Source organism: Camelus bactrianus, chromosome 3, assembly GCF_048773025.1.
Source record: "Camelus bactrianus isolate YW-2024 breed Bactrian camel chromosome 3, ASM4877302v1, whole genome shotgun sequence".
Taxonomy (NCBI): domain Eukaryota; kingdom Metazoa; phylum Chordata; class Mammalia; order Artiodactyla; family Camelidae; genus Camelus; species Camelus bactrianus.
In genome coordinates this window covers 105992146-106005878 of record NC_133541.1, presented here as the reverse complement: position 1 = coordinate 106005878, position 13733 = coordinate 105992146, and the positions used below count along the sequence as shown (strand labels likewise).

General features: G+C 39.2%; 2 protein-coding genes across 7 annotated transcripts in view; one reads left to right on the top strand and one right to left on the bottom strand.

The window, feature by feature from the left end:
- LOC105069853 (sperm-associated acrosin inhibitor) overlaps positions 1 to 13733 on the top strand; it is a 319348-nt gene that overhangs the window by 210021 nt on the left and 95594 nt on the right. The window lies entirely within an intron of this gene.
- LOC105069851 (ovomucoid) lies at positions 3896 to 6102 on the bottom strand. Its single transcript, XM_010956069.3, has 4 exons — positions 5958 to 6102; positions 5383 to 5396; positions 4526 to 4644; positions 3896 to 4068 (listed from the first exon to the last, which is right to left on the bottom strand). The coding sequence occupies exons 1-4, from the start codon at positions 6022 to 6024 to the stop codon at positions 3972 to 3974; spliced, it is 297 nt and encodes a 98-aa protein (XP_010954371.1). The 5' UTR covers positions 6025 to 6102; the 3' UTR covers positions 3896 to 3971.

The window sequence follows — 13733 nt, the reverse complement described above, 5'->3', positions numbered from 1 at the left end:
TTAGAAATGTACTGTGAAATTTTCTTGATCTTTAAATAGTCATAGAACATGAATTTAGATGCCTAGGTCATATTTTGTCACATATATGGATTTTTATTATATTAATATTTTTTCCATAATTGCTCACTTAGGTTGATTTGGATTTTCATTATAATTAACAATGCTGGACTGAACACATTTTTATTTACCTCAGTTAATTTATCTCATTATTTCATTTCAAAAAATGCCTAAAAACAATCCTACTGGAAACTTCCAGAAAGGACTTAGGTCACATAGAATATGAAAGAATGGTTTTTATCCATATGGCTCTGTACTTGGAATACAACATGGAACAGTTTGAAAATACCCTGTCATCTTCTTGAGTAAATCATTCGTCCCCCAGTTCAGAGAGGTAGAGGCACTCCTTTTTTTATAAAGGATTTTGGACATAAAAGCAGAAGACCTAATTATAATATTTTGTCAACTTGAAAGGTAATTTATTCTCTGTGTACAGAATTTTCCTGTTTGCACAGTGGAGTAATCAAACCTTCCTTAGGGGGTTTAAGGTTTAAGCTTGGAAAACTGCTTGATCCAGGTTAGCCACTAGTGAAAAGCTATTTATTTTGGCCCTTTCTTTGCCTCAACACTGATATGGGCTTTATAGGCTCAGAGTCACAGAGTCATTGCATTGTGTGAATATTCAAAGACAATGATGAGAGTGAAATTACTTCCCACCTGATAATAAATAATTTACATTTTTTTCAACTTTGCTTTGTCACAGATTTTATTAGTAAGGCGTCGCTGGTTAAGTGAGTTCCCGTAGGCCTTCTACTGTCTGGGAGTCTGGTTTGTCAGGATTTGTCTGAGGCACTGGAAATACAGCAGTGAAGAAGACTGGCATTTTCCTTACCCTAATGGAGATCATGTTAGGAGAATACCAGTCAACAAATAATTAATCATAGCAGGAAGACCTGAGGAAGCAATTTTTAATATTTGAGTTTTCTGAATCTTGTGACATTTTGCTATTTATCTTAGCCCCTGTGTTTCTCATCCATATCAATATGGAGAAATCAAATAATTAATTATACAAATCCAATATATCAACTAGGTAAAAGTGAAGCACAATATCCTAAGATAAAAGGAAGTGTGTATTATCACCATGAGGCTCTGTTTAATAGATACAAAGGTATTTAATCCTAAGCACACAGAGAAAAAAGTAAAACACAGGAAAGAAGACAGGCTAAAACTTTTTTAGCTTTCTCAAACGCCCCCAAATTCCAGTTGAACTAATATTGGGAGAGCAGAGTGGGTAAGACTAAGAGATCACATATTTCTCAAAGAACCCTTAGTCTGTGACTTCCCCACCATCTCCCGTGCCCATGGTTTAATTCCAAAAGCTGCAACTTGGGGCTTTGTCCCTGGGTGTCAGGTGCCTATTCCTAGCTATGAAATAATTTAATTTGTATGTTCCAGTGTCACCTCAAACTAATGTTTTCAAAACCATTTCCTCACTTTAGTCCAAAGCAGATTCTTTTCACCTTTCAGAGATGTCAGAATCCTTCACAGGATTTAATCTAAGGCTCCATGTTCTCTAGCAGAAAGGAAAGCCTCAACTCCACTGCCCAAACCACACAGCTTTCACAGTCAGCCTGTTCTGTACCCAGTTACTTCTCCAGCACACACTGAGCTGCCCTTCTTAAGGGTCCAAAAGCTGTTTCTCCATCACAGAAACGCCTCCACACAAATGATCAGTCCCACCCTGGGCTGTAGGGTGAAGTCTTGCCCTTCTCAGGGGTTTTGTGGCAGCCACAGGACAGCATTACCCAGACTTGCATATTCTCCTGGGGAAATTTGGTTAGACAAAAATGGAGTTTATGTAAATAAACTCACCTTTTCAATTTGTAGGTTCAAAAGGCAAAATTATGTACTTATTGCATAATTACATATATTTTTTAAACATTATATATAATATACTCTACAACATATAGACTGTTGTGTTTGTTTGTAGTTAAGCAAATCATTTGATATAGGTTCAACAACCATCCTTCCAGTCATGAGCTGGGATGGTCATCATCCTAGAAGTCTCCTATGAGTTACTGTCTGAATATTTGTATCCCCCACAAAGTCATATGTTGAAACCTAATCCCCGATGTGATGGTATTAGGAGGTGAGATTTTTAGGAGCTGAGTAGGTCAAGAAGGCACAGCCCTCAGGATTGGAGTTCATGCCCTTAGAAAACGGATTCCGGAGAGCAGCCTCTTGCCCCTTCTTTCATAGGAGGTCACAGCAAGAAGACAGTCTGTGAGCCTGGAAGTGGGCTCTTACCAGGCGCCAAACCTTCTGGTGCCTTGACCTTGGGCATCCCAGCCTGCAGAACTGTGAGAACATAAACTGTTGTTTAAGACACCTGGTCTGTGGTACAGACAGTTCCCTACTTATGATGGGTTCAACTAACAGATTTTCAGCTGTATAGTGATAGACATTTTGTAGAAACTGAATTTTGAATTTTGATCTTTTCCTGGGCTAGCGATATGCATCCGATAGTCTTGTGGTGCTGGGCAGTGAGCCACAGCTCCCGGTCAGCCACACAATCAGGAGGGTAAGCAGCTGATACGCTGACACCATTCTGTACCCATACAGCCATTCCGTTGGTCACTTTTACAGTATTCAATAAATTGCATGATATGTGCAACACTTTATTATAAAACAGGCTTTGTGTTAGATGATTTTGTCCACCGTAGGCTAATATAAGTGTTCTGGGTACATTTAAGGTAGATGAGGCTGAGCTGTGATGTTCAGTAGGTTAGGTGCAATTTTAGTGTATGATATTTTTAATTTATGATGAGTGTATCGAAATATAACCCCATCCTAAGTGGAGGAAGGTCTGTATTTTGTTATGGTAGCCTGAGGAGATTAATACACTAGCTTATCATGTAACTAACACCTCAAGTCTTCCTTTCAATTCTTACTGAACTTTTAATAATTCTGGAGTGTAATCTTTTTTGCATTGTTTAGTAATCAGTTCTTTCAGTCTGTCTGTTTGACTGGTCTACAAATGCCTTAATGGCTGGGACTCTTTTTGCCCATTTGTAGTGCCTCTCCCCACACAACACATTGCTTGACCTCTAGTGATCTTTCTATATATGCTGTTAGGGAAAAACACACAAATCTCTACAGCACAACTGGCAAACATTTAACCAGTCTTTGCTAAAAAATGAAAACCATCGCGCTTTGAACACGTGAACTAGTAGGGCATCACTATGCCCCTAGTTGCCAACTCACTATTAGAAAATTATTTTCCAAGGTAAATATCTTTGCACATTATATTTAGGACCTCAGTACTCTCTGGAGTCCCAGAAAGTTGTCACATCTCTATCTCATGACAGTCCTACGTATACCCTCATTTGTTCCCAACTAACTTGACTTTGCCTCAGGCCTTATTAGTGATTTCAACATTTAATTAGAGTCTGTTTTTTTTTAAACTCTCCCCCAAAATGAAAACCAAGATGCCTTCCTTTGCAGATGCCTGCATGTGACTGAGTTCTCTTCAAGGGGGTGATTAGCCTAAAGCATTATGTTATTCCTGGCCTGTTCCAATTCGTTTGTAGTATTAGGGATTCTCACTGTGTCTTTCTCCAACTCTGGATTTTCTGCTTTTCATTAGTGAAGCTAAAGGTAACATAATACTAATGGTTAGAGCCGCCCTTTGATCCATGTTTATTTTTTTTTAAATGAGTCTTTTTTAAATCGGGGCTATGAGCAGACTCTTCTCTCACCAAGGTGTGTATAATCTCTCCAGCTCCCAAAGTGAGTAGAAATAGAGGAAATATTTCTGTATGATTTATACATTTAGGAAAATGAGCATCGATGATTTCTTGAAAAGAAGAATTGTATCCACAAAGACAACCCTGACAACTTTCTGCTGAGAATCTTTTATTGAAGAATCAGATCTCTGGATTTGTCCCCACAACCGTCCTAGGGAAACCAGTTCTCTATGTGGACTCTGCCAAAACATATGTAGGGCCCTTGGGCACCGGGGAGACTCTGCATGGTCCATATTTTACGAAAAAAAGCGTGCCGCGGCTCCTCCTGCAAGAGAAATCATGTTTTTAAAAGGAAAGCTTTAGAGACCTTAAATTAAAAGTTGCATATTCTTAGTTCCAGCCAGCCAAATGCGTATGCACCATGAAAGGTGAGCAGTTAATCACTGAGCTTCAGCACTGTGGAAAAAAGGAACTCAGTCAACTGGTAAAAGCCAGTGCCAGGAGCCAACAAGTCTGTAAATTTCTCTTGTAGCTGCCACTTAATCATATGATGATGTTGATCAAGCCTCTCTTTCCCTAGCTTCAGTTTCTCCTTGTTACCCATTTCCTTTTTCTCTCCTTTTCTCTCTTTCTTTTTACCTCTTTTTGTAAAATGTCATTATCAGTCAGCCATCTCCTTCTTACGCTTTATGGCAGCATCTAGCTTATTGGGTAGCTAAGATGGCTTCTGGTTCTGGAGGAGAGGCTCTTCCTACACACAAAATGTTAAACTAAGCACTTACGCAACGGCGCTGCAGAACAAACATTTGTTGCCGTATACTCTTCCATCAGATCCACAATGAGGATTGTACTCCAAGGTGCATACAGTATAATCAGAATATTTGGGGCACAGAACTATCCTCTGTCCAAAGAAAGGAAAAGAGAAAAAACAATTGCAAAACGTTAAATCCTAGAAAGCCTTGAGGGATCATTTAATCCGAAATCCCACATGCCAGGGTACACATCCTCTGCAATTTACTTCATCTGTGATGGTGAGAATACCGTCACAGCGAGGGAGTGCTCAGCCCAAGTTCACGGCCGTCTCACTCACTCTCCACATTTAATTGATGAATAGGATACATCTGGGGATTCTATTTGGTACCTAATTTTGAATTAGCCATCTCCTGCTCATACTGTCATCCTCTTTATTCAGACCCTCACTATGTGTTGCCTACATGGTTGCAGTATCTGCCGGTTTATCGCCCAGCCTCCATGCTTATTGGAGATTGAAATCACCTTCCACACTGATGCCAGAGTGATTTTTTTAGAAGCCAAATCAGATCTTGTTCAAATATTCAACTTTTTAGGGCTATAATGAGAGTCCAGTAGAATAATGAATGTGAAAACTACTGAGAAAAATTTAAAATGCTACCCAAAGGTAAAAGTTAACTTAGCCTCACTGCCCTTTTGCAAGGAGATTCCTTTTGCACCCTTTGAAAAAAACACCAGGACAGCACCAGGACAGGGAGAGTAGGAGCAGCTTCACCTCCTGCTGAATGATTTCAGCCCCTGCGCCCCAGTTTAGGTGCTTTCACAGCTCATTTACCCACAAGCTCTAATTTCATTTTTACGAAGACCACACAGAAAAGGTTGTACTCACTTTTGGCCGTATTGCTTGATCACCCGAAGAGTGTGGAATAAGATGCATTTGGAGAGACGGAATTGGAAAAGAGTAAATTCCACAGTTAGAAATGCAAAGCTAAATTCCTTGTTCACAGTAACTAAAACCCATTTCCCAACGTCCCTTGTCCAGGCCAGACCTAAGAGAGGTCACTTCTTTACTCAGGGCCATCTCAGGGTGAAGTCAGAGTGTATGTGGTCCTGATTTTAAAAATGGGGGAAAGGGCTTTTACAGGTACCCAGGAGATCCCGTGGGCATGCCCAGAGTAGGGTTGGGGTTATAGCCTCAAACTAGCACAGGTAGTTTCCAAAGGGCCAGTCAGAAACCTAAGAGATCGTGATCAGGAAATGAGCAGAAAGCTCACAATCCTTTTATTCTTCTCAGTCTCTCTTCCTCTTCCTGAAGGTCTCACTCACCCCCACTTTGTTAATCTGATCAATCCAAACAGATGCCTTCTACATTTTCTTTTGGCTTTAACATTCTGTAATTGCTGAGTACTGGGTATGTCACAGTTAACAAAAAACCATGAGTACTGAAAAGAATTCCTAACTCACCAGGTAGAGAGGCAGCCCACGTAGTGGCTGCCAGAGCAAGGATGACACAAGCGGTGATGCTCTTCATAGTGATGATGAAGGAGGGCCGTAGGGATACACTGCTCTGAGCAGGAAGTTCAGAGAGAGCGAGAAAAAGCAGTCTGCCAAATACACACATATATACACAAGGCAGGGTCCTGTCCTCGTTAAAAATTGACCTTCTCGATGATTGGCCGTTAACCCAAGCTAGGGCAGTTTATTGTATTTGTCAAGGAAAACTTCCTTATTATCTTGAGTTACTGACAGTTGGAACAATTACCTCTTAAAACTCACCTACCAAAAGATGTTTTGCATAATAATCCTTTGATGGTTGAGCAATATAATGGCATGACTATATTTGAGAAACAAATAAAATCATAGGGTAGTAAAGAGCAAGCAGACATTCAAATGACACGTATCACGGGTGTTAAGGGTTATAGTAAATGCATAGAACATAGAAGCCACGAGGACATGTCTTTACAACGTACCGTGGGAGAAAAAATTAACAATCAGCCCTGTGAACCCCGCTTTTCTAGAGTGTGGGCGCACTTTTCAGCATTCTCCGAAGACCTGTCACATGATTACGTTTATGAAGGATGAAGAGCAGTAATGTTGCTGTTTTGCAGGTAGAACAACAAAATCAGAAAGCTTCAAGTGTATTGTCTTTAGTCTCACTTAACAGTTGGGAGAGCCAGTTTCCCAGCATCCTAGGCCTACACTTTTTTTTTTAAACTGGGGTATACTACTTCATTAACTAAAATGGATATTTATGATAAAAATCCAGATTTTGGCCTCCTGTCTCATGCCTCTTAAGACTGTAACCATGGTATTCTGTTTAACACATTCCCTGCTTCTGTATCTGATTTCTGTTTATCCACATAACCGATATTTTTTCAATAACGCAGGCCCAGTAATTTCCAATTACTTAGCATATTCCCCTCTCTTATCTCATGTGGTCTTCACATCAGCTCTCCAGAAGACAGAGTTAACATAAAAATAGAATTAATTCACAAAGAACAAACTCACAGATTGGAAGACTTAAAATTCCCCACAGCAGACATGTATTGAGATCTTGACCAAAACCACATCTTCCAGTTTCAAATCTTACGGTCTCCCAGTAGCTGATTGCATTTGTTTCTGTTTTTTTTTAAGGTATGTCTCGCTCATTCATACTTTGCATTTTCCAATACCACCTCTTCTTCTCAGATAGATGTCTACAATTTTAGTTTATGCCGTTGTAAAAATTCAAATGCTTATACCTGACATGTATTTCAAGGCTTCATCAGCATTTGAAACATGTGCACCGCAATGAGATGCAATCCAGAAGCTTTTCTGAATGGGATAAGTGCTCTTCTCTCCAAGTTACGGTGAAACGTCTGATTAGACTGACCACGTTCTAAGTAGAGGGCAGAGATGAGAACAATGGCTCATTGGGTGTTAGACCCGGGGAGTCCCTGAACAAGCATCTGGGTCGGTGGTTTTCAAACTCTCTGCTGTGGTTGTTTAATTAAAAAATGGAACCTTTTCCACACAGAAATGTAATTTTATGAGGCAAATGATAAATGAACAGATTTTTTTTAAAAAGTAACTTAAATAGAAGCAGTACAGGGTTTAAAAGTACCTGCATTTCCACCACACACCTCACGGTTCCATGGAAATCTCTTTGAAAACGTCTGATCTAGACTGCAAACAATAGAGGAAGTGTGAGGCCCTGAGAGGAAGGGTATCTGGTCCAAGGCCACTCCATGAGGCGGATCCCCTGATTCTAGTACAAGACTCTTTCCCCTGTGCCATGTCTTCTCGGCAACCACACAGCTCCAAGTCAGCATTTCTGCCCCTCCTTACTTTCCCAAAGAATGTGAGGGAGGATCTGCCATCAGGGTCCTACACTCAGTTCTCTACTCCTCCCTGGATACCACCTTTCTGGGCACCCCCAGGATCTTCCATGTTAACTTTGCTGCTTAATCTCATTTTTAGGCTTCTCTCCAGTTTCATTCTGCTAATAGCTGTCAGTAGGAACCCAATCCAGGAAAATGTAGGCGTCTTCATTTCCTGTCTGGTTTTCACACTCAAACCTAATCTCTCACCAGTTAGGTTTTAATTTGTGTGTGTGTGTGCCTTCCTCTCCAGGAAGATTTTTTAAAAATTTTGTTTCATTTGTTCACGCATTTGTGTAAATTCAGAGTTTAAGAATCATGCCCTATAAAATCTACCTTCCATGGTCCTCCCTTTCTGGAAATCCTCATAGGAAAAATTAATCCTGTTAATAAACTCATAGCAGGACTGCATTTTCCTTTCTTCTTTTGCCATCTACTCAGTAAACTAAGGATTTAGAAACAGTATGTAGAATTATGTTAAACTCAACATCATTGCAATTCATTGCCCAAATCAAAAGTCACCAACGAATCCACACCCATTTTTATTACCAGTTCCTTATCAGGCTCAAGATTTTTTCAAAACTCATTGATGGGTTTTGATTCTAGCGCTTGATGTGAATACGCACTGCACGTGAATTCCTAGCAAATCCCCAGCATGGTCCTACACAGAATAGGTGTGAGTTTTGATCAGTAACTGTAGATGTACAACATAATCTATTTCTTCTCTTTTTCTGAATAAACTTATGTGTGATTCTCAGCGCTCCACTCTGCCTGGATTTGGGGAGATTTGGTCTCATTCATTTTTGGAGTTTATGAGGATCTGAGATGCTTACGCAGTGCACAGAACATGAGAGCAGGTCCTCTCTCGTCTCTGGACGGTCGTGACTGCTGCGTGCATCTCGGTGGGCAAAGCCTGCCTTAAATGGTTCACCTCACTGAGGCTGCTCCCTGATTCTGTGCCACACGTGAGACAGGGTGATTTCTGACTGAGATTGAGAAACCCCTGAATCTGCAGACACTTTGTCACAGTCAGCAGTCGCTGCCTGTTCAGGAAGCTGCCCAGCAGCAGTCTTGTTAGAACTCAGTCTCTCTGATTTCTCTTGAAAATGTTATTTCTTCTGTCTTGGTAAGTTTCTAAAGTATTCATGCCACTAAGGGTCATTTTTTTTTTTTTTGGCCTATTTTCTATGTTTTTGTCCAGTTGATTTCAAACCTCCTCTAAGGCAAAAAATATATCCCTTTTTCTTCTAGCTTTGTGATAACAGGAGGAAGGACAACTACAAAGAAAGCGAGTTAATAGCTTTTAACCACTGCCGTAGTTGCTGATGCTGTGTTGTGATTTCTTGTTTGACATACTGGCATTAAGATGACTGTATCAAAATCCCATTCTTCTTTAGAATCTTATCTTATGCTTCCAGATAAGTGCGTATCTGGGGGTTGAGCACCTTCTGAAATTCTTCTGTGGGCCCTTGCAAGTGGAGGTCATCTAACTGCCTACAGCTCTTCTCAGTGCCTAGGAGCAGCCTCTAGAGAAGAGTGTGACATTTCCTGCTTAATTCAACAATGTCTGTCCTGTGACCAGAAGCTGGGACTTATGCAAATATCCTTTGTGAACGCAATTTGTCAAAAGCTCTTTTTTAGAGACCTTGGCAATTGGCGCTCTGGCAGCCTTCTCACATGAATTCTAGGAGCAAAGTGGACCCAGAGATGAGACTATAATAGCTGGCAAATTTTCATTTTATTCCTGCTCCCAGGACTTCTTTCTTGTAAGTCAAGCCATTAGAATTCACTTCTCATTGCTAATCCCATGACTCTGTACTAAAACACTTCCATATGTACTGTCTCCTGCCACACAATCCATAGATTTGGAATTGAAGTGTGCCAGAAATAAACAGAAGTGACCATTTCTGTAGATAATGAACAGTTTTCTAGGATCATGGGACTAAAAAAAAAAATCTAGTCTTTTGCCTGAAAATATGATCAGATAGATAATATCATTTGCATGAAAAGCATGGAACTGTGGTTCACGAGACCAGAGGGAGTGGTGTAAGAGACATAAGATTAAAAACCGTTTACTTGAATGTATATTTCTCATTTACACCCATGTGGGTAAGCTCAGAAAATCACTTCCCCTCTCTTGGCTTCAGGATTCCCATACATTAAACACGTGAGATAAGTCATCTCTGATTTTCTTCTAGCTCTGTCAATCTAGGATTTTATCCTGAAATAAAATAACCTTTCCCTGATTGAGATTTTCTTTTGTAGTGGTAAATATATTTAGCTGATAAAGAGCAATTAATTAGTTGAAAGTTATTGTAAGATTAATTATAACAATACACCTCACAGCATTTTTTTTTCTGGGCTCACACTGCTTTTGCCTTTCTCTTTAGCTACAGCTTTTGCTAATATTTCTAAGAAATACCTCGTGAATCTAGCCTTCATGTGGGGAGGAGGTATGTTTTATAAGTTCATATTTTCATGTAACTAGCTTGTTTCTAACCATCAGTGCCAGCAGTTTTAAATTTGTACCAGGGAGGTAATGTGGAATCTCTAAATTCTTTGAAAATCAGTCTTTGTGGGCTTTATGTCATTGACTGTAACTGAGAGTGCCTGTCCTAAATTTCCTTTTAAAACTTTTATCTTAAGGGTCTAGCTTTACTCAACAACTTTTAATAAGCAATTGCTCCATGCTAGGTGTTGTCCTAACCACTAGGAAGATAAATAAGAACATTAAACTAACTCTTCTCTTAAAAAGTCACAGTCTAATGAGAGACATGGACTTGTAAACAGGCAGCTGTGAAGCAGTGACAGCTGGTAATACAGGTGTAAGGACAGGGTGTCAGGGGAGCATAAGGAAGGAATAACTAATTCACATTCAGACAGGAAAGAAGTCGTGGAAGACTTTCTCGAAAAAAAAAAAAAAGCTGCATTTTTAATGTGTTGAGAACAAATTAGTGTAGAGTTTAAAGGAATGGATCTTGTGAGATAGAAGGAAAAAAGTGGGAGAAGGACCAGGGGTTGATAAAGGGGATATGTTAGGAGGAGAGGACAAGTAGGAACAAGTTCAAGAAAATTATTCAAGGGTAGAAGGGAAAGAGGACAATGTAGGAGTTGAGACTGAAGAGGTGGACAGAAGGCTTGCATGTCAGGAGGAGTTCGGCATTCATCTTGGGGGCTGGAGAAGCCACTTAAAGGTTTTATGCATAATACCATCAGATTTGGACTAGATCATTACTCTGCCTGCAGTGGAGAATGCAGTGGAAGGGAGGAGACTGAAGCAGGGAAGTCATGTATAAGGCCGTTGTGGTCGATCATGAAAGGATGATGATGGCTTAAACCAAAGAGTTATTAGATTTGGTGATCAGCTCTGTAGAGGATAAAAGGGAGAAGGGAAGACAGTGCCTAGATTTCAGGTTTATCTCATTTTGCTTCTTTTTTTTTTTTTTTACTGCAGTGTGTCTGCTTAGTAGGAGTTTTCAAAAAAAAAAATCAAACTGGGAAATTAAACAGATCTCTGTTTTGAAGAGATCATTTGGAGATTAAAAAAAAAGTGTAAAGAATGGAGACAAGCAAGTCTGTGAGGCCACTGAAAAAAGTCCACTGAAAGGAAAGAGGGTCTAAGTTTATAAAATAAGGTAAAAAGTGAGAGATGTCTTTCGGCGTGAAAGACATTTACAAGGTCTGTAACAGATTAGGAGAGAGAGCATAGAATAGCCTGGAGGAGGATTATTTTCATCCCTGACAGTAATCCAGAAGGAAGTACAGTCAAAAATGAAAAGTCCATCAAGGATAACAAAGACTTTATTGCATTTTTTTTTCCTGGGACTTATTTTCAAATGACAAAGCCTCTCTGTTCCCTCTTCATGCTTGAAGAATGATTTATAGCCATATATGATTTAGATAGAACTTAAACTTCAGTACTGGGGAGAAAAAGGCATTTGTGTGCCAGGATGGTTTCAAGGAAAGAACAAGATACCATGTTATGCTTTTTTTTTTTTTTTAAGGAGGGAATCAGATACTGCCCATCATTGGTAGAGGCCACAGGGAGTGTTATTTGAGGACACATTCACTCCATTTACCGTAATCTAACTGTGAAATATATGAGATTGGCCTTGGTCAAAGTCAACCAACAAGGCCACAAATTGGGATACAAATGTCAGTCTTGCCATGTGCTTTTCTCAGTTTCAGGCACATATTAAGTGTTTAGAAATGTCAACACTTATTATTTTCTACTATCATTATCATAGAATAAGAAGCATGGTTAGTATTTAAGTGTACGGAAGGTAACAAAGACAAGTGAGTTACAAAGGAGGAGGACAAGAGACAGAGTCTTCTTTGTTTTTGAAATATAGTTCATTTACACTATTGTGTTAGTTTCAGATATACAGCAAAATGACTCAGTTATATATATATTTTTTTCAGATTATTTTCTGTTATGGGTTATTCTAGAATATTGAATATAGTTCCCTGTGCCGTAGAGTAAATCCTTGTTGCTTATCTATTTTATGTATAGTAGTTTGTATCTGTCAATCCCCTATTCCTTATTTATCCTCTCCCTTCCTTTTTCCCCTTTGGTAACCATAAGTTTATTTTCTGTGCAAGTCTGTTTCTGTTTTATAAATGAGTTCATTTGTATTATTTGTTAGATTTCACATGTAAGTGATATCATGTAATATTTGTCTGACTTACTTAGTTTGATGTTCTTTGGGCCCATCCATGTTGCTTTAAGTGACAATATTTATCCTTTTTATGGCTGAGTAGTATTCCATTGGCTATATATACCACATCTTTAGCCACACATCTTTCAATGGACATTTAGGTTGCTTCCATGTCTTGGCTATTGTAAATAGTGCTGCTATGAACATTGGGGTGCATGTATCTCTTCTAACTAGAGTTTTTGCCTTTTCTGGATATATGCCCAGGATTGGGGCTGCTGGATCATATATGGTAACTCCATTTTTAGTTTTTGAAGGAACCTATATATTTACTGTCCTCCATAGTGTCTGCACCAATTTACATTCTCACCAACAGAATAGGAGGGTTCCCTTTTCTCCACACCCTCTTGAGCATTTATTATTTATAAACTTTTTGATGATAGCCATTCTGACCCTTGTGAACTGATACTCCCAATGTGGCTTTGATTTGTATTTCTTTAATAATTATTGATGTTGAGCATCTTTTCATATGCCTATTAGCTATTTGTATGTCTTCTTTGGAGAAATGTCTATTTAGGGCTTCTGCCCATCTTTTGATTGTGTTGTTTTTTTTGTTGTTATTGAGTTGTATGAGCTGTTTGTACATTTTGGATCTTAAACCTTTATCAGTTGCATTGTTTGCAAATATTTTCTCTTATTCTGTAGGATGTCTTTTCATTTTGTTGATGGTTTCCTTTGCTGTGCAAAAGCTTTTAAATCTGATTAGGTCCCATTTATTTTGCATTTATTTATTTTGCCTTGGAAGACTAATCTAAGAAAATATTGCTATGATTTGTGTCAGAGAATGCTTCACCTATGTTCTCTTCTAGGAGTTTTATGATGTCATGTCTTACACTTAGGTATGTAAACCATTTTGAGTTTATTTGTGTATATGGTGTGAGGCCATGTCCTAATTTCATTGATTTACATGTAACTGAAGAGACAGATTTTTAACCATTACTGAGTTCTAGCCCAGGGGTCACACCTGGCCCACCACCTATGTTTGTAAGTCTTTGTTTTATCGGCACACGGCCATGCATATTTAGTAACATAAGGCAAATTCGTATGTTAACACAACAGCAGCGTTGAGTGGTTATGACAGAGACTGTATGTCCCACAAAGTCTGGCTCTTTATAGAAAGTTTGCTGACAGAGTCTACATAAGTGCTCTCTGCACTTGTTTCTGAA